This window comes from Oncorhynchus gorbuscha, linkage group LG09 (assembly GCF_021184085.1).
Source record: "Oncorhynchus gorbuscha isolate QuinsamMale2020 ecotype Even-year linkage group LG09, OgorEven_v1.0, whole genome shotgun sequence".
Lineage (NCBI taxonomy): Eukaryota > Metazoa > Chordata > Actinopteri > Salmoniformes > Salmonidae > Oncorhynchus > Oncorhynchus gorbuscha.
In genome coordinates, this window is record NC_060181.1 from 57,803,754 (window position 1) to 57,824,568 (window position 20,815).

General features: G+C 43.3%; 1 protein-coding gene across 1 annotated transcript; it reads left to right on the plus strand.

Annotated features, from left to right (window-relative positions):
• The first annotated feature begins 544 nt into the window (after nt 1-544).
• Nucleotides 545-15,288, plus strand: LOC124043817 (polypeptide N-acetylgalactosaminyltransferase 5-like). Its single transcript, XM_046362809.1, has 10 exons — nt 545-2,232; nt 2,370-2,536; nt 2,872-2,991; nt 3,154-3,289; nt 4,598-4,717; nt 7,360-7,477; nt 11,182-11,511; nt 12,052-12,132; nt 13,668-13,820; nt 14,199-15,288. Exons 1-10 carry the CDS (start codon nt 1,091-1,093, stop codon nt 14,337-14,339), a joined length of 2,508 nt encoding a protein of 835 aa, XP_046218765.1. The 5' UTR covers nt 545-1,090; the 3' UTR covers nt 14,340-15,288.
• The last annotated feature ends 5,527 nt before the right edge of the window (nt 15,289-20,815 follow it).

Consider the following 20,815-nt stretch of genomic DNA (forward strand, 5'->3'; position numbering starts at 1 on the left):
ACTGCTGATGAAGTGAAAACCTGTTGTGTCCTCTCTTAATCACTGGCTAATGGCTATTGCAATACAGCTTTTATGACGCTCGTGTGTGTGTGTGTGTGTGTGTGTGTGTGTGTGTGTGTGTGTGTGTGTGTGTGTGTGTGTGTGTGTGTGTGTGTGTGTGTGTGTGTGTGTGTGTGTGTGTGTGTGTGTGTGTGTGTGTGTGTGTGTGTGTGTGTGTGTGTGTGTGTGTGTCACTGAGTGACAAACACTCAGTTGAACGTTTTACCTCAATTGTGAATGTACGCATTGCAGACACCAAAGTAAGCGACACACCTGTACTGGTTACACCGGTTATGCTTGATTTACCCTATTATCACCATATTGACACGTCACACTTTGCTATAATTTCAAAGTTTAAAAAACGGATGTGCAAAGGTCCATTACTGACCCCAAAAAACTGTCGGGGGAAAGAAAAAAAAAAGAAAAATCAGTTTTTGTTCAGGCCTACACTGTGCGACGCATCATGCCTTCTTTTGTTTACATTAGACAGGCCACATCCACTTTCACGCCACCTTCGACGTACCCTAAAACGGTTTGCATAAAATGAAGCTGTCTATCCAGTCACTGTGTGTGCGTTCAACGTTGAAATATGTCGTTGATGGGCGCTACCTCCACGACAGAACAGGGCGCAAATGTGTCAAAGAACTCAAATGGATGTCTGTGGTTTTGCATTCTCCTCAATGGAATATGATATTTTCCTTTCTCATTCAAAGACATTAGGTGAAGGCAAGTAAGTGAACAACAAATTGCAAGATAATTGCCTGTGTACTTCCATATTAGTGGGCAGCGCATGATACACATTGTACCGATCAGGGAAGTAAATGGGCAACGCGGAGGTAAGTTTTATTGATACATGCATTGCGTTTCGCTAAAAAAAATCAAAATAGTTCAACAAACTGTTGTTTGGCCAAAACCGTGTGGAATGCCACGCAGGCAATAGCCTACTAAAACTGCCCCAAAGTAAAGAGAAGTTGAACGGGGAGGGGGAGAAGTATGACTCGTGCATGCATTAATAAGATACTGTGACCTTGTATTTCCAGACGTACTGAAAATGAAGGCTGTAAGGAAATACTTTAGGGGTAGTGGGAGGGCACTTGCATTTGTTTTCATAGCATCTGTCATTTGGCTACTGTTTGATATGGTAGCACTTCGCATGTCAATGAATGATGTTAACAGCCAACTTCTGAAAGAAAGTGTAGCGAAGGAAAGGCTGACTGTCACACCGCAGGCCACGGAGCGTACACAGTTAGACTTAGACCTGGACGAGGCAGGTAAAGGTCCACTCCAGAATGAAAAGAAAGTCCTTGAAGTGGGCAGAAAGCGAGGACCTGCTGCCAAAAAGGCCCCACAGTTGAAGGACAAAGTCAATTCACATGAGCAACCAGGGGGGAATGCCCAACCAAAGTCAGAACAAGGAAATTATGTCATTTTTATGCCTAACCAAATCGAAACGGTGAATCTTGTCACAGGACAGTTGAGTGTGCCTTTGAATACGAAAACGCCCGTCAAAGATCCTTTGCCTGTCAAAGACCTGTCAAAAAAGGCAGTGGACTTGATGCTAAATGTGGTGAAGTCCGAGGATGAGAAAGTGGCAGTGCTTTCGAACTTCACCAAAGTGCCACCTGGTGTTCAAGAAGGAAAACATGTGGAAACATTGACCTCAAAAAAGACAGAGAAAGCAGAGGAAAATATAGACCTAATGCAAAAAGCCAAAGCAAAAATGTACCAAAAGAAGAATACGAGAGTCCGAGATCCACTGGAGCCTGGCATACAAGAAAGCTTTATAAAATACAAAGTTGCCGTGGACCGCACAGTTAAATCTGTCAAAAAGGATGTACTGAAAGGAAAGGAGGTGGTCGTCAATAATAAGGACAAACGGATCAATGTCGTTGATAAAGGTAAGCCGTATGCCTTAAAGGAGACCGTACTTCCTAGAGCAAAGTTTAAACGTCAACCAGGAGTTCCCACAAACTCCACAGACATTCGAGACACAGGCGTTCACAAAGTGCTGGCATTAGACATGACCGAAGCCCCCAGAGATGCCGACGCAATTGGGCAATTTGGGAAAGCAGCCATGGTGCCCAGTGACAAAGAGCAGGAGGTGAGGAACCGGTGGAATGAGGGCCATTTCAACGTGTACCTGAGTGACCAGATCCCTGTGGACCGAGCCATCCCAGACACCAGACCGCAGACGTGAGTCACACTCTGGCCTTGACCACATCATGCATAGTCACGTATTCCCACACTTGTATTCCTCATACAGACCCCCATATAGTGATATAGTACAGTTAGCATTAGATAACCTCTCTTGTTACTGTGTTGTTCTCCAGGTGTTCTGAGAGTGTGGTCCATGATGACTTGCCCACCACCAGTGTGATCTTCTGCTTTGTGGATGAGGTATGGTCCACTTTGCTCCGGTCCGTCCACAGTGTCCTCAATCGCTCTCCACCACACCTTCTCAAAGAGATCATCCTGGTGGATGACTTTAGTTCCAAAGGTAAGAGGGAGGAGGAGCTTTCCTGGTAAACAGTAGAGGATGGGTTCAGAGTTTTTCCCTGCCGTCTGTTGTGTCCAGGGAAATTCTGGGCCCAACGGAAGACAATTTCATGACTCTAGGACCAAGAAAATGTGTTCAAACTAGCTACTGAAGTTTTGTAAATGTATATTCTTAATTGTAGAATATGGATTTTTTTTTTGCAATATACCGTAAAGTTACAGATTTGGAGATCTACAGACAGCAACGATAGCTTTATAAATAGGGCCTGGAGTTTTTCTTGGGCAGGTCACATAGTCTGAATGAACCTGGGGCCCTAAACACATCTACTCTTTCAGAATATCTCAAGAACCACCTGGATGTGTACATGTCCCAGTTTCCCAAAGTGCGGATCGTCCGTCTGAAGGAGAGGCAGGGCCTGATCCGAGCTAGGCTGGCAGGAGCCGCCATTGCCAAAGGTAACCAACCACATCCTGCTATGTCTTATGACCACTCTCGCATACATTATATGCTGTTTAAACTAAATATTAAATGCAAAGAAATCTCAGTCTTGTCCTCCCGTACATGTGGCAGTCAAAGGGTTTGTCTGTCTTCAGTGGTTTGTTTGCATTTCCCTTCAGGTGATGTTTTGACTTTTCTTGACTCGCATATTGAATGCAACGTGGGCTGGTTGGAACCTCTGCTGGAGAGAGTGTACATAGACAGGAGGAAAGTGGCCTGCCCAGTCATCGACGTCATCAGTGACAAGGACATGAGGTAATGTATCATTACCATAATACTAAATGCTTGCGTCTCAAATGGTACATTTCCTGTATACTGTCCATTTGAAAAGTATTCAGACCCATTTGACTTTATATAGACAGGTGTGTGTGCCTTTCCAAATCATGGCCAATCAATTGAATTTACCACAGGTGGACTTCAATCAAGTTGTAGAAACATCTCAAGGATGATCAATGGAAACGAGATGGACCTGAGCTCATTTTTGAGTCTCTTAGAAACGGGTCTGAATACTTACACTACCGGTCAAGAGAACACCTACTCATTCAAGGGTTTTTATTTCATTTTGACTATTTTCTACATTGTAGAATAATAGTGAAGACATCAACTATGAAAAAACACATATGGAATCATGTAATAACCCAGAAGGTGTTAAACAAATCAAAATATATTTTATATATAGCCACCCTTTGGCTTGAGAAGTGTTATTTCAAACTTTTGATTTCTTCACTATTATTCTACAATGTAGAAAATAAAGAAAAACCCTTTAATGTATAGGTGTTCTAAAACATTTGACCGGTACTGTATGTAGATAAGGTATACCTGTTATTATTTTGTATAAATTTGCACTACTACTAAACTACTACTACTTTAAAAGCTGTAGCTATCAATTGTCCTGTTAGCAATCGCCCATATTAGCGTACTTATTTCATTTCAAACTTCACATTTCTCTAGTGTAGGCTACTTTATCGGACTTATCAGTAACATTTTCTCAAGAAGTGATTATTTCGGTCGGTGTTACATTTTGGTTTATCGCCCCAGCTCTAATTTCAGAGTTATTATTCAACCTTATTGTCAAGGAGTTAGACCCCCCAAATTTGGTCTGTCAGTATCTTCTGGGGGCACAATGTCTCTTTATTTACCTAGACTGGGCCGTTCTGGCTCGGACACTGCTTACTTATCTGACTATATCCCTAGAGTTGCAAAATGTCTGATAACATTGCGGCAATGGAAGCTTTATGTGTTACCTACAAATCCTACATCATTAGAAATATTACATTCACAGCTATCCATCTGATACATTTTCTGAATATTTGAGTCAACGGCCTTCTGACTTCTAGGGTTCATGTTGGACTTACCTGTATACATTGCTGTGAAAAGAAACCCCGACGACCAGAATTGTATCAACTTGTTTTTATGCAGCCAGGTTTGATGCAACATCCTGTTTACTGGATGTTGTTGATTATATGTGATTCGTCGGCGCTATCTTGAGTTTCGCACATTTCATTACCTCACGCATTGTTAATCCAGGAATGTAATATTTGTTTAATGATATTCTGTTTACAGCTATGCGTTGGTTGACAACTTCCAAAGAGGGGTATTCAAATGGCCCTTGGTGTTTTGGTGGCGCAGGTTATCAGAGGACGTCATTAAGAAGAATCACATGAAGGCTTCAGATCCCATCAGGTAGTTCTGGATTTCATTAGGTCCCTCATTACTGTATGTTTACAAACACGGCAAATTGGCTAGTGTTTATTTTTCCTTCAGTGTAGCATTTCTAGTGTTGATTCAGGGTGTTAAATTAACTCTAAGAGTGAGAATTACACATCACTCTGCAAGCCAACGTAATGGGATTTGCTGGCCTGTAAAGCAGGAGGTTCCTAACACCACTGTTAGGGTAAAACATGGCTTTCAAAGTAAGTAATTTTCACTGGGCACACACTGGTTGAATCAATGTTATTTCCACATCATTTCAATGAAACTACGTTGAACCAACATGGAATTGAAGTTGAATTGACTTCTACGCCCAGTGGGTTATGATATATGTCATGTATTGTCATAAACAGTTGCATGATAACATAGGAGGAACGGTAGGAACTCACTTGGTGAAGTCCCCAGGATTGAAAACTGGCTAATTAAAAAAAATCTAAATGTATTGGTCACATACGCAGATAAGTTTCTAGCTTCAACAGTGCTCCCTCTTCCTCCCTTTATCTTTCACCCCCTCCACTTCCCTTCTAATTCACCAAGTTACTCTCACTTTAACTAAACTAGACAGGGCTTTCACTCTTGTGCCTAATAGGTACACAAGAATACGCACAACAATCCAAAAATAAAAAAATATCAGAACGAGCGATGTCATAGTCCGGAATATACACTACCGTTCAAAGGTTTGCGGTCACTTAGAAATGTACTTGTTTTTGAAAGAAAAGCCCTTTTTTTTCCATTTAAAATAACATCAAATTGATCAGAAATATAGTGTAAACATTGTTAATATTGCAGCTGGAAATGGCATTTTCATTTTTTTTTTTTATTATGGAATATCTACATAGGCATACAGAGACCCATTACTCCTGTGTTCCAATGGCATGTTGTGTTAGCTAATCCAAGTTAATAATTTTAAACGGCTAATTGATCATTAGAAAACCATTTTGCTATTATGTTAGCACAGCTCAAAACTGTTGTGCTGATTTAAAGAAGCAATAAAACTGTCTGCCTTTAGAGTAGTTGAGTATCTGGAGCATCAGCATTTGTGAGTTCGATTACAGGCTCAAAATGGCCAGAAACAAAGACCTTTCTTCTGAAACCCGTCAGTCTATTCTTGTTCTGAGAAATGAAGGCTATTCCATGTGAGAAATTGCCAAGAAACTGAGGATCTCGTACAACGCTGTGTACTACTCCATTCACAGAACAGGCAATCTGGCTCTAATCAGAATAGAAAGAGAAGTGGGAGGCCCTGGTGCACAACTGAGCAAGAAGACATGTACATTAGCGTGACTCGTTTGAGAAACAGACGCCTCACAAGTCCTTAACTGGCAGCTTCATTAAATGGTACCCGCAAACATCCGTCTCAAAGTCAACAGTGAAGAGGCGACTCCGGGATGCTGGCCTTCTTGGCAGAGTTCCAATGTCTGTTCTTTTGCCCATCTTAATCTTTTATTTTTATTGGCCAGTCTGAGTTATGGCTTTTTCTTTGAAACTCTGCAAACTTAACATTGTCACTAACCAGGTTTCCATCCAAACTGTTTGTGTGTAAAGTGCATGATGGATAAACAAATGTCATGCCAGGCCTGATGGAAACAACATTTTTGGGTAAATGTTGGAAAAATACGCTAGACAAGGTAGGCTCTCTATGTATTTGTAAAAGGAATGATGGGAGATGTCGTTGGAAACGCTTTTATGTGCAAATATTGTTATAATAACCATAATATTGAAGTAAACATGGAGTCATGTGATGACAATGTTGTGTGGTCCTCCCACTATGACTCATTGGGAAAGCATGCAAGTTATTTAACTACAGATTAACTTCACAGTGCAAGGTGATGAGCTTGATGCTCCTTTCCAGTAAATATTGAGGGTGTTATTGTGGTGACATGATGATCGATGCTTGGCTGCCATTTGACTAATAAATTGAATCTGTCTCTTTTGCCCATAATAATCTCTCTCATATGTGCTCTCTAGCCAACCATATATATATTTTTTTAATTTGGTACATGGGAATTTTAACCGCAAGAGGTATTTTTTTATGTGCACTACGCCATCACGCACAGCCTTTATCTGCAAGTCAATTTGATGGAAACGCATCTGTGGTGGGAAAATGAGCATATTGTTTTTATGCAGATTTTTGGGAATATTTGCATGAAACCTAGCTAGTGTTGATTTAACACTGGATAATTTGTTTTGTAGTAACAGTTGCGGATTAGTTCAAGTACATAAGTATTGAGGCCCTCTTCTAATACTTTGGAAATTCATCCTTCATTCCTCGTTTCCTCCAGTTAATCATCGATCTATACACGATTGGATAGGTCAATGCTAGTTTACGCCAACCTAATTACTTTCACCAATCAGTTGAGGTCAGCGACTGCTTCAAGGAAAGGAGGAAGGAAGGATGCAGGATGGAAGTATTCCAACAGGGCCAAGTTTTGACTCATCCGAATTACTCTTAAGTTAATAAGACCAAGGAGGAATGTTGTGTTTTGAGAGAAACTGAGTAATTCAATCTCCAGGAAATCTCAACAGAAAAGGTTTCGCAGCAAAACAAATGGTACTTATTGCATAAGTTCAGGTTACTCCCTCCCTTGTGTATGACTGTGTACTTTGTTTCTCAGGTGTCCCATCATGGCAGGAGGACTTTTCTCCATCGATAAGAAGTACTTCTATGAACTGGGCTCTTATGATCCTGGCTTGGATGTATGGGGTGGAGAGAACATGGAGATCTCTTTTAAGGTCAGTGACTCATTTCTTCTGGGTTTTATTTATTTATTTATTTATAGAGATTGAACTATTTGCAGGTTTTGTTATTCTTCAACCTGTTCCAGGAATACACACTTAACTACGCTCATGATCAAGGCCACCTCTTAAATTTACATTTACATTTACATTTACATTTAAGTCATTTAGCAGACGCTCTTATCCAGAGCGACTTACAAATTGGTGCATTCACCTTATGACATCCAGTGGGACAGTCACTTAACAATAGTGCATCTAAAACTTAGGGGGGGTGGGGTGAGAGGGATTACTTAACCTATCCTAGGTATTCCTTAAAGAGGTGGGGTTTCAGGTGTCTCCGGAAGGTGGTGATTGACTCCGCTGTCCTGGCGTCGTGAGGGAGTTTGTTCCACCATTGGGGGGCCAGGGCAGCGAACAGTTTTGACTGGGCTGAGCGGGAGCTGTACTTCCTCAGTGGTAGGGAGGCGAGCAGGCCAGAGGTGGATGAACGCAGTGCCCTTGTTTGGGTGTAGGGCCTGATCAGAGCCTGGAGGTACTGAGGTGCCGTTCCCCTCACAGCTCCGTAGGCAAGCACCATGGTCTTGTAGCGGATGCGAGCTTCAACTGGAAGCCAGTGGAGAGAACGGAGGAGCGGGGTGACGTGAGAGAACTTGGGAAGGTTGAACACCAGACGGGCTGCGGCGTTCTGGATGAGTTGAAGGGGTTTAATGGCACAGGCAGGGAGCCCAGCCAACAGCGAGTTGCAGTAATCCAGACGGGAGATGACAAGTGCCTGGATTAGGACCTGCGCCGCTTCCTGTGTGAGGCAGGGTCGTACTCTGCGGATGTTGTAGAGCATGAACCTTTGATGTTAGTTGAGAACGACAGGGTGTTGTCCAGGATCACGCCAAGGTTCTTGGCGCTCTGGGAGGAGGACACAATGGAGTTGTCGACCGTGATGGCGAGATCATGGAACGGGCAGTCCTTCCCCGGGAGGAAGAGCAGCTCCGTCTTGCCGAGGTTCAGCTTGAGGTGGTGATCCGTCATCCACACTGATATGTCAGCCAGACATGCAGAGATGCGATCACCTGGTCATCAGAAGGGGGAAAGGAGAAGATTAATTGTGTGTCGTCTGCATAGCAATGATAAGAGAGACCATGTGAGGTTATGACAGAGCCAAGTGACTTGGTGTATAGCGAGAATAGGAGAGGGCCAAGAACAGAGCCCTGGGGGACACCAGTGGTGAGAGCGCGTGGTGAGGAGACAGATTCTCGCCACGCCACCTGGTAGGAGCGACCTGTCAGGTAGGACGCAATCCAAGCGTGGGCCGCGCCGGAGATGCCCAACTCGGAGAGGGTGGAGAGGAGGATCTGATGGTTCACAGTATCGAAGGCAGCCGATAGATCTAGAAGGATGAGAGCAGAGGAGAGAGAGTTAGCTTTAGCAGTGCGGAGCGCCTCCGTGATACAGAGGAGAGCAGTCTCAGTTGAATGACTAGTCTTGAAACCTGACTGATTTGGATCAAGAAGGTCATTCAGAGAGAGATAGCGGGAGAGCTGGCCAAGGACGGCACGTTCAAGAGTTTTGGAGAGAAAAGAAAGAAGGGATACTGGTCTGTAATTGTTGACATCGGAGGGATCGAGTGTAGGTTTTTTCAGAAGGGGTGCAACTCTCGCTCTCTTGAAGACGGAAGGGACGTAGCCAACGGTCAGGGATGAGTTGATGAGCGAGGTGAGGTAAGGGAGAAGGTCTCCGGAAATGGTCTGGAGAAGAGAGGAGGGGATAGGGTCAAGCGGGCAGGTTGTTGGGCGGCCGGCCGTCACAAGACGCGAGATTTCATCTGGAGAGAGAGGGGAAAAGAGGTCAGAGCACAGGGTAGGGCAGTGTGAGCAGAACCAGCGGTGTCGTTTGACTTAGCAAACGAGGATCGGATGTCGTCGACCTTCTTTTCAAAATGGTTGACGAAGTCATCTGCAGAGAGGGAGGAGGGGGGAGGGGGCGGAGGATTCAGGAGGGAGGAGAAGGTGGCAAAGAGCTTCCTAGGGTTAGAGGCAGATGCTTGGAATTTAGCGTGGTAGAAAGTGGCTTTAGCAGCAGAGACAGAGGAGGAAAATGTAGAGAGGAGGGAGTGAAAGGATGCCAGGTCCGCAGGGAGGCGAGTTTTCCTCCATTTCCGCTCGGCTGCCCGGAGCCCTGTTCTGTGAGCTCGCAATGAGTCATCGAGCCACGGAGCGGGAGGGGAGGACCGAGCCGGCCTGGAGGATAGGGGACATAGAGAGTCAAGGGATGCAGAGAGGGAGGAGAGGAGGGTTGAGGAGGCAGAATCAGGAGACAGGTGGGAGAAGGTTTGAGCGGAGGGAAGAGATGATAGGATGGAAGAGGAGAGAGTAGCGGGGGAGAGAGAGCGAAGGTTGGGACGGCGCGATACCATCCGAGTAGGGGCAGTGTGGGAGGTGTTGGATGAGAGCGAGAGGGAAAAGGATACAAGGCAGTGGTCGGAGACTTGGAGGGGAGTTGCAGTGAGGTTAGTGGAAGAACAGCATCTAGTAAAGATGAGGTCGAGCGTATTGCCTGCCTTGTGAGTAGGGGGAAGGTGAGAGGGTGAGGTCAAAAGAGGAGAGGAGTGGAAAGAAGGAGGCAGAGAGGAAAGAGTCAAAGGTAGACGTGGGGAGGTTAAAGTCGCCCAGAACTGTGAGAGGTGAGCCGTCCTCAGGAAAGGAGCTTATCAAGGCATCAAGCTCATTGATGAACTCTCCGAGGGAACCTGGAGGGCGATAAATGATAAGGATGTTAAGCTTGAAAGGGCTAGTAACTGTGACAGCATGGAATTCAAAGGAGGCGATAGACAGATGGGTAAGGGGAGAAAGAGAGAATGACCACTTGGGAGAGATGAGGATCCCGGTGCCACCACCCCGCTGACCAGATGCTCTCGGGGTGTGCGAGAACACGTGGGCGGACGAAGAGAGAGCAGTCGGAGTAGCAGTGTTGTCTGTGGTGATCCATGTTTCCGTCAGTGCCAAGAAGTCGAGGGACTGGAGGGAGGCATAGGCTGAGATGAACTCTGCCTTGTTGACCGCAGATTGGCAGTTCCAGAGGCTACCGGAGACCTGGAACTCCACGTGGGTCGTGCGCGCTGGGACCACCAGAGTAGGGTGGCCGCGGCCACGCGGTGAGGAGCGTTTGTATGGTCTGTGCAGAGAGGAGAGAACAGGGATAAACAGACACATAGTTGACAGGCTACAGAAGAGGCTACGCTAATGCAAAGGAGATTGAATGACAAGTGGACTACACGTCTCGAATGTTCAGAAAGTTAAGCTACGTAGCAAGAATCTTATTGACTAAAATGATTAAAATGATACAGTACTGCTGAAGTAGGCCAGCTGGCAGTGGGTGCGTTGTTGACACTACACTAATCAAGTCATTCCGTTGAGTGTAATAGTTTCTGCAGTGTTGCTATTCGGGGGCTAGCAGGCTAGCTAGCAGTGTTGTTTACGTTACGTTGCGTTAAAAGAACGACAATAGATGGCTAGCGAACCTAGAAAATCGCTCTAGACTACACAATTATCTTTGATACAAGGACGGCTATGTAGCTAGCTAAGTAGCTAGCTACCCTATACCCTATGTAGTGCACTACTTTTGACCAGAGCCCGATGAGCAATAGGGTGCCGCGTGTGACTTCGATCAAATGTTCTGATCACATCCTACTTGTGTTGTTTTTGCAGATTTGGATGTGTGGAGGTGAGATCGAGATCATCCCATGTTCCAGAGTGGGCCATATTTTCCGAGGCGCCAACCCATACAAGTTCCCCAAGGACAGGCAGAAGACGGTCGAGCGTAACCTGGCCAGGGTGGCAGAGGTGTGGCTGGATGAGTACAAGGACCTGTTCTACGGCCATGGATACTACCATCTGCTGGATAGGAGTGTCATCGACATTGGCAACCTCACAGACCAGATCGAGCTCCGGAAGAAGCTCAAGTGCAAGAGCTTCAAATGGTACCTGGATAATGTGTACCCAGACATGGTTGCTCCATTGGTCAAAGCTGAGGGGCTAGTAGGTGTACTTTTTATTATAAAAATAATTGATTTGATATTTATAGCACTTTTCCAGATGCTCAAAACCTTTATGCAGTTTATTCCTGTGGTTTATAAATTTATTTGAAATTCTTAAAATCATTGTCTCTACTGAATTAGTAGGAATCCAGTTTTTGCTTTTAGGCTGTTTATCTTAGAATATATTGCATTTTGGTGCTATTTTTCTGGCAAACAATTGTTACTCTTAGTTTATTTTCCCGTTAACTTATCCCGCATCTCGATGCTGACAGACAATTGTACTTTTTTTATGAGAGGGGGATGTTTACTTGTCTGCTCTCAATACCTCTGCAACACAGAGATTCCAATTGTCCTCTTATCTGAACAAAATAGTGACTGGATTGTGACAGTTGTCTGTCAGGATCTGTTGAAGGCTCAGAATGGAAAGAAATGAAATGCTTTTCTACTGTCAATAGTGCAGTGACGATGCCTACGTAAACTACTGGTATGACTGCTCAACGCAATGACATGAAATGTTATACCTGTGATCCTCCTTTGCTAGGTTTTCAATCGTGGAGTAAGAAAATGCCTCGCTCTGCAGAAAGGCTCCCTTGCCTTTGAGATATGTGATCTCAGCAAGCTGGTAAATACTCCTAAATTCCCCATTTGAAATGAACGGCTGTCTTATGACTATAACCCACTATGGAATCCCTGTTGAGTTCAACACACACCCAAGCGGCATTGAAAACCCCATTGTTATCATGAAGCCTAATTATACAGTGCCAGTTAAAAGTTTGGACACATCTACTCATTCAAGGGTTTTTCTTTATTTTTACTGTTTTCTACATTGTAGAATAATAGTGAACACATATGGAATCATATAGTATCCAAATATATTTTGCATTCAAAGTAGCCACCATTTGCCTTGCACACTCTTGGCATTCCCTCAACCAGCTTCATGAGGTAGTCACCTGGACTGCATTTCAATTAACGGGTGTGCCTTGTTAATTTGTGGAATTTTTTTTCCTTAATGTGTTTGAGCCAATCAGCTGTGTTGTGACAAGGTAGTGGTGGTATACAGAAGATAGACCTATTTGGTAAAATACCAATTCCATATTGTGGCACGAACAGCTCAAATAAGAGAAGAGAAACGACAGTCCATCATTACTTCAAGACATGAAGGTCAGTCAATCTGGGGAAATTTAAAAAAATGTTAACGTTTCTTCAAGTGCAATCACAAACACCATCAAGCGTTGTGATGAAACTGGCTCTCATGAGGACCGCCACAGGAAAGACCGAGAGTTACCTCTGCTGCAGAAGATAAGTTCATTAGTTACCAGGTTCAGAAACTGCAGCCAAAATAAAAGCTTCACTAAGTTTAAGTAACAGACACATCTCAACATCAATTGTTCAGAGAAGAATCAGGCCTTCATGGTCAAATTGCTGCAAAGAAACCACTACTAAAGGACACCAATAATAAGAAGAGACTTTCTTTGGCCAAGATACACAAACAATGGACATTAGACCAGTAGAAATCTGTCCTTTGGTCTGATGAGTCCAAATTTGAGATTTTTTCTTCCAACCGCTGTGTCTTTGTGAGATGCAGAGTAGGTGAACGGTAGGCTGTGTAAGGGCTATTTGACCAAGAAGGAGAGTGATGGAGTGCTGCATCAGATGACCTGGCCTCCACAATCACCCAACCTCAACCCAATTGAGATGGTTTGGGATGAGTTGGACCGCAGTGAAGGAAAAGCAGCCAGCAAGTGCTCAGCATATGTGGGATCTTCTTCAAGACTGTTGGAAAAACATTCCTCATGAAGCTGGTTGAGAGAATGCCAAGAGTGTGCAAAGCTGTCAAGGCAAAGGGTGACTACTTTGCAGAATCTGAAATATAAAATATATTTGGATTTGTTTAACATTTTCGGTTACTACATGATTCCTCATGTTTCATAGTTTTGATGTCTTCGCTATTCAACAATGTAAAAAATAAAGAAAAACCCTTGAATGAGTAGGTGTCTTCAAACTTTTGACTGATACTGTATGTCTGGCATCACAAATTGCACCATATTCCCTAGATATTGCGCTACCCTATGGGTCTCGGTCAAAAGCAGTGCACTATATAGGTAATGGTGCCATTTGGGACACATCTTAACTATCCCCTCTGTCCCTAAACCTCAGAATCAGCACTTCAATTACACCTGGATGAGGCACGTTCGCCAGAAAGATGTCTGTCTCACTGCTCAGGACAAAGGTAGCAGCCTGGCTATGCAGCCGTGCGACAACACCAAGCCACAGCTACGCTGGCTCCACAAGGCCTCCAACTCTGCTCTGGTAGGTTCGCTTTACAGTGGGCCTTTACCTCCTCTACTAGAGTTCTCTGGATATCGATTTTTGTGACGAATAGTTGTTATTCTTATGCCAAGCTACTGTCAGCAACTAGCATACATAAGATGTACAGTGTGCTTGAAGGTTGGAGTGAAGAGGAATTTCAGCAACTCTTGGAGGATAGTGGATGTTGATTTTAAATTGCTTCTTTATTGTTAAAACCATCGCATTTTTGGTCCTTAGCCTCGTCAGGGTTTGCACCTCAATTCGCAACACCTTGGTTGGAGAGCGAGGTAGCAGCAGTGCTCCTTTGCTGATTGAAAGTTAACATTTATGTGCATCGTGGTGCTTATTGTACTATTTCCCTGTGTCGTCTTTGTTCAGGTGGAGCACCTCGTTACGGAGCTTGCTTCCCAGCGTTTGTGTCTTGAGGCTGGGGCTCTGGGTGACCGCATGCAGATGAAGAGGTGTGAGCCTACCAGTCCCTACCAGAAGTGGCAGTTCACACACTACCATGCTGAATGACGGGAGTACAGGGCTACAGCACTATTCATGCATTAGTGATCAACACTCCAGTACTTGACTGTGCTGTGTGTGTTTTGGATGTGGTCTGTTGCAATAGGAATACGCATGGTGTTGGTTTGAGGGTGGTGTTGGGATGTGCAATGTTTTTTAAATCATGATCAACTTTTGAATTTTGCATGACTTATGAGGCCCCGGAAATGATTTGAAAGGGCAGCTATTAGACAATGTAATCAGTGTTTTCGGATGCATTGTTTACTGGAGTTGCACTTTTTATTGAGCTCTTTGGTTTTACACTGTATGTTCATCAGCTTTGCAAAAACAAATGTTCTCTAAAGAGCCGTTGCATATCGACTATTTTTCTACAGATGTTCTCTATATTGTAGCTCTCGGTTTGACCACACAATTTACAATATTTCTTACTGTTTCAGTGCCAAATGGCTGGATATATTATGCCACTTTTCCATTATTCATGTAAATACATATTTTCTGTCCATGTATCATTTTCACTGTTTGAAATACCATTTTATGTACAAATTGAAATTCATGCAGTGTGCATGAGCCTGTGTAGACATTACATATCACAGATAGCTTTGCTAAAGACATTTATTTTTATGAGATTATAAAGAATTGCATTGTATTATGTGAGGTTATGACTCAGCTCCGGGTTGACGTTTCCCATAAGGTACCAATCTAGGTTCAACTTCCCTTCCCCCAATCCTAACCTCAACGATTAGTGGGGGGAAATGCAAAACTGACCCAAGATAGGTGTCTACGGGCCACTTCACCCTACACCTTATGTCTCACTTAAGATAATAAGAGCTGCTTCTTTATTACTATATGGTTATAGGTTTGGTACATACTGTATGTATCTTTCTCTAACACTAGAGGGGACTGTTGTTGATAAAATGATATTCTTTCTCCTTTTTCTGAATAGATATTAAAAATGATCATTTAATGTGGGTTTCTATTTCCAATTTTTTCAACAAATATTTCACGAGAACCTATAGGCCTACACTTTTTCACTGTTCTTATGGAAATATTATGGCATGGAACGGTATGGCTGTTACAGAGAGCTTTAGGGGTTAACTTTAGTAGTTGATCTTATGGCCTAACGGGAACTATATACATTTAAATAGCAGAACTTCTTGGGTTGATCACCTTAAAATAAAAATTGCGGTGGGTTTTAAGATGCTTACATTCATACTTCCAGTGCTTACCAAACTGAATTGAAATCTATACAGGCCAGGTTCCTTGGGAAAGTATTCAGACCGCTTGACTTTTTCCGCATTTTGTTACGTTACAATTACCCCATAATGACAAAGCGAAAACAGGTTTTTAGAAATGGTTGCACATTTTTTTTTTTTAAAGCACCTTAATTACAAACCTATTCAGACCCTTTGCTATGAGACTTGAAATTAAGCTATGGTGTTTCCTTGATGTGTCTACAACTTGATTGGAGTCCACCTGTGGTAAAGTCAATTGATTGGACATGATTTGGAAAGGCACACACCTGTCTATATAAGGTCCCACAAAAACCAAGCCATGAGGTCGAAGAAATTATCTGTAGAACTCCAATACAGGATTGTATCTGGGGAAGGGTACCAAAATATTTATGCAGCATTGAAGGTCCCCAAGAACACAGTGGCTTTCATAAATGGAAGAAGTTTGGAACCAACCAGACTCTTCCTAGAGCTGGCTGCCCGGCCAAACTGAGCAATCGGGAGAGAAGGGCCTTGGTCAGGGAGGTAACCAAAAACCCGATGGTCACTGACAGAGCTCTAGACTTCCTCTGTGGAGATGGGAGAATTCCAGAAGGACAACAATCTCTGAAGCACTCCAGCAATCAGGCCTTTATGGTAGAGTGGCCAGACAGGAAGTCACTCACTTCCAACAGGACAATGACCCTAAGCACACAGCCAAGACAACGCAGGAGTGGCTTTGGGACAAGTCTTTGAATGTCCTTGAGTGGCCCAGCCAGAGCACGGACTTGAACCTGATCGAACATCTCTGGAGAGACCTGAAAATAGCTGTGCAGCGACGCACCCCATCCAACCTGACAGAGCTTGAGAGGATCTGCAGAGAAGAATGGGATAAACTCCCCAAATACAGGTGTGCAAAGCCTGTAGCGTCATACCCAAGAAGACTCAAGGCTGTAATCGCTGCCAAAGGTGCTTCAACAAAGTACTGAGTGAAGGGTCTGAATACTTATGTAAATGTCATATTTCAGGTTTTTATTTTGAATAAATTAGCAAATATTTCAAAAAAAAAAATCTTTATCACTATGGGTTATTGTGTGAAGATTCATGAGTGTAAAAAAAATGGTAATACATTTTAGAATGAGACTATAACGTAACAAAATGTGGAAAAAGCCAAGAGGTCTGAATACTTTTCCGAAGGCACTGTAAATCTGCTTGTAGGATTATTATGTCCCCAAGCCTCTTATTTGTTTTTGATCTACTAATCAAATACCTGCCTTACATAATTACATGTTTCCCACTGTTATTTTCAATTGAAGTGACTTAATTCTGGGGATTATATTATTACCATACTTCTGTGCATATTGAGCTCTTATCAGTGGTCATTCCAAGTCGGTGGGAACTTAGACTTTTTACATGTCAAACATTCATTTGGCTTGAGTAGGGACATAGCATTACAGTAAAACGTCAACATTTGAGATATAATACACAGTCTTTTAAGATTGTGTATTAGACAGATTAACAACCCCCCAACAATAGGTGATCGTTATGCCAGTTTGCATAGTGACTGGTTTAGCATGCCCCTCAGTCCACATCCAGCTCCTTGTAGTTGAAGTAAAGCTGCAGTATAGCCTACTTCAAGGAAACAGACAAATAGAATGTTCTAGATTCTTCATCATGGACTCAAACTCGTCAATCTTTTGGCGAGTGTTACCTTTTGCGTGTCTTCCTGTAGGAGACAATGCTATATTTGGAGCTGATGTTGTAGTTGGAGAATTTCTTATGAGGGGTTCGGCCAGACTTCTGTCCTCATGAAGACTGGGAACTGTTACCTTGACAGGCCAGGGAATCTTGGGAACCTTTGTCTGTCCTCCACCTCATCCCGACTCTCACTGTTGGGCTGTTGGGCTGTTGGGCATTCCCCTCCACCCCATCCACTTCCAGGCCCAGTGGAGGAGCAATGATCTCCTCTGTGTCGACCATGTTTTTGTTTGTTTGTTCAAAATAGTTTTTTTGGAAACGCTCATTCTCGGTCCACGTTATCCTGTTTGATTGTAAGAGAGATTTACCATCCTGCATTTGAATCAATGATACGATGCCAGTTTGTCTTTTTTATGCTTGTGTGCTTGTAGTTCTTCGAGTGTGTGGCCAATAAATGCCTCTGTCTGCGCGGCTTGAACAAGTGAACTGATTGTAACGATGCTTCAGTTTAAACCCTCCTGAGTGACCACCTTCTCCCTGTGACATTCTGAGGCTAGATTGACATTCTACTGTTGATATAGTCAAAAAGCAGGGTAAGCTACAGAGTAGAGTTTATTCCTATAGAGACCCCATCCACATGTTGCATGTTTAAAAGTCCAATGCAGCCGTTTTTATCTCAAAGTCAAATAGTTTCTGGGTAACAATGAAGTACATTTACATTTACATTTAAGTCATTTAGCAGACGCTCTTATCCAGAGCGACTTACAAATTGGTGCATTCACCTTATGACATCCAGTGGAACAGCCACTTTACAATAGTGCATCTAAATATTTTAAGGGAGGGGGGGTGAGAAGGATTACTTTATCCTATCCTAAGTATTCCTTAAAGAGGTGGGGTTTCAGGTGTCTCCAGAAGGTGGTGATTGACTCCGCTGTCCTGGCGTCGTGAGGGAGTTTGTTCCACCATTGGGGAGCCAGAGCAGCGAACAGTTTTGACTGGCCTGAGCGGGAACTGTACTTCCTCAGTGGTAGGGAGGCGAGCAGGCCAGAGGTGGATGAACGCAGTGCCCTTGTTTGGGTGTAGGGCCTGATCAGAGCCTGGAGGTACTGAGGTGCCGTTCCCCTCACAGCTCCGTAGGCAAGCACCATGGTCTTGTAGCGGATGCGAGCTTCAACTGGAAGCCAGTGGAGAGAGCGGAGTACCGTAATGTAATTGTTTTCAATTAAATTTGTCCAATTTTTTTTTTTTAAATAGCATCTTAGAAAATAGCAATTTTGCTTGGACTGTCTGTGTGGTCTGAGTGGGAAGGGGAAAATTAGTTATCATTGGCAGAGAGGTTTGTAACTCCCTTCCTTATTGGTCTATTGTGACTCCCTCCCACCAAAATAGGCTGACATTTCAGGCAGTCTTTTCAAACAGCTCTTACACTATAATGTTCACAGTATATCCCAACCTCAGAATGCAAAGAGTGTGCAAAGCTGTCATCAAGGCAAAGGGTAGCTACTTCGAAGAGTCTCAAATATAAAATATATTTACATTTGTTTAACACTTTTTTGGTTACTACATGATTCCATGTGTTATTTCATATTTTTGATGTCTTCACTATTCTACAATGTAGAAAATAGTATAAATAAAGAAAAACCCTTGAATGAGTAGGTGTGTCCAAACTCCTGACTGATACTGAAAGGGTGTCCAAGAATGTGGACACCCTTTCTAATGAGTGTATTTGGCTATTTCAGCCAAATCCGTTGCTGACAGATTTTTCAAATCGAGTACACAGCCATGCAATCTGCATAGACAAACATTGACAGTAGAATGGCCTTACTGAAGAGCTCATTGAGCTCATTGACTGAAGAGCCACCTTTCCAACAAGTCAGTTCGTCAAATTTCTGCCCTGCTCGAGCTACCCCGGTCAACTGTAAGTAACGTTATTGTGAAGTGGAAATATCTATTAGCAACAACGTAGTAGGCCACACGAGACAGTTTTTTTAGCTTGCGTAAAATGGTCTGTCTTCAGTTGCAACACTCATTACCTATTGTAGTTCCAAATTGTTTCTGGAAGCAACATCAGCACAAGAACTGTTTGTCATGAGCTTCATGAAATGGGTTTCCATGGCCGAGCAGCCGCACACAAACCTACAATCACCATGTGCAATGCCAAGAGTCGGCTGGAATTTTGTAAAGCTCGCTGACATTGGACTACGCAGCAGTGGAAACGTGTTCTATGAGGTGATGAATCACGCTTCGTCATCTGGCAGTCCGAGGAACAAATCTGGGTTTGGGGGATGCCAGGAGAACACTACCTGCTCCAATGCATATTGCTAACTGTAAAGTTTGGTGGAGGAGGAATAATGGTCTGGGGCTGTTTTTCCTTGTTTGGGCTAGGCCCTTAATTCCAGTGAAGGAAAATCTTAATGCTACAGCATACAATGACATTCTAGACAATTACGTCCTTACAACTTTGTGATATATAATATAATAATAAATAGTATAAAATTAAGAAAGACCCTTATCGAAACAGTGCAAATCAGCTGTCAGCTCAACTGGTTTTAATACACCAATGGTAACATGATGGGAGAGTAGTCAGGATTGAGGGAAAGATGAACAGAGCAATGTACAGAGAGGTCCTTGATGAAAACCTGCTCCAGAGCACTCAGGACCCCAGACTGGAGCGAAGTTTCACCTTCCAACAGGACAATGGACCTAAGCACACAGCCCAGACAACGCAGGAGTGGCTTCGGGCTAAGTCTCTGAATGTTCTTGAGTGGCCCAGCCAGAGCCCAAACTTGAACCCAATCAAACATCTCTGGAGAGACCTGAAAATAGCTGTGCAGCGACGCTCCCCATCCAACCTGACAGAGCTTGAGAGGATCCGCAGAAAAGAATGAGAGTAACGCCCGAAATACAGGTGTGCCAATCTTGTAGCGTCAAACCCAAGAAGATTGAGGCTGTAATCGCTGCCAAAAGTGCTTCAACAAAGTATTGAGTAAAGGCTCTGAATACTTATGTAAATGTATATATAATGTGCAGTTTTTTGTTAATGTGCAAACATTAAAAAAAAAACGTTTTTGCTTTGTCATTAGAGGGTATTATGTGTAGACTGATGAGGGGGAGAAAACTATTTCATCCATTTTAGAATAAGGCTGGAAAGTAACTAAATGTGAAAAAATTCAAGGGCTATGAATACTTTACGAATGCACTGTATATTGCTCCAGCCATTATCATGAGCCCGTCCTCCCCAATTTAGGTGCCACCAACCTCCTGTGAGTGCAATGTTGTCTCTTGCTGCGGAGTCCCCAGTCTTGAGGTTCTAATTCAAGTTTTAAAAAAATTTATATCCATTTGAGTCTCAAGTCAGACGTGGGTCAAAGTCATGTGACGTTTGTGCTGCCTATTCTTTAATTTAAGTTATGTTTATGCTGCCTACCCTTTCATTTAAGTTACGTTTATGCTGCCTACCCTTTCATTTAAGTTACGTTTATGCTGCCTACCCTTTCATTTAAGTTACGTTTATGCTGCCTACCCTTTCATGTAAGTTACTTTTATGCTGCCTACCCTTTCATGTAAGTTATTTTTATG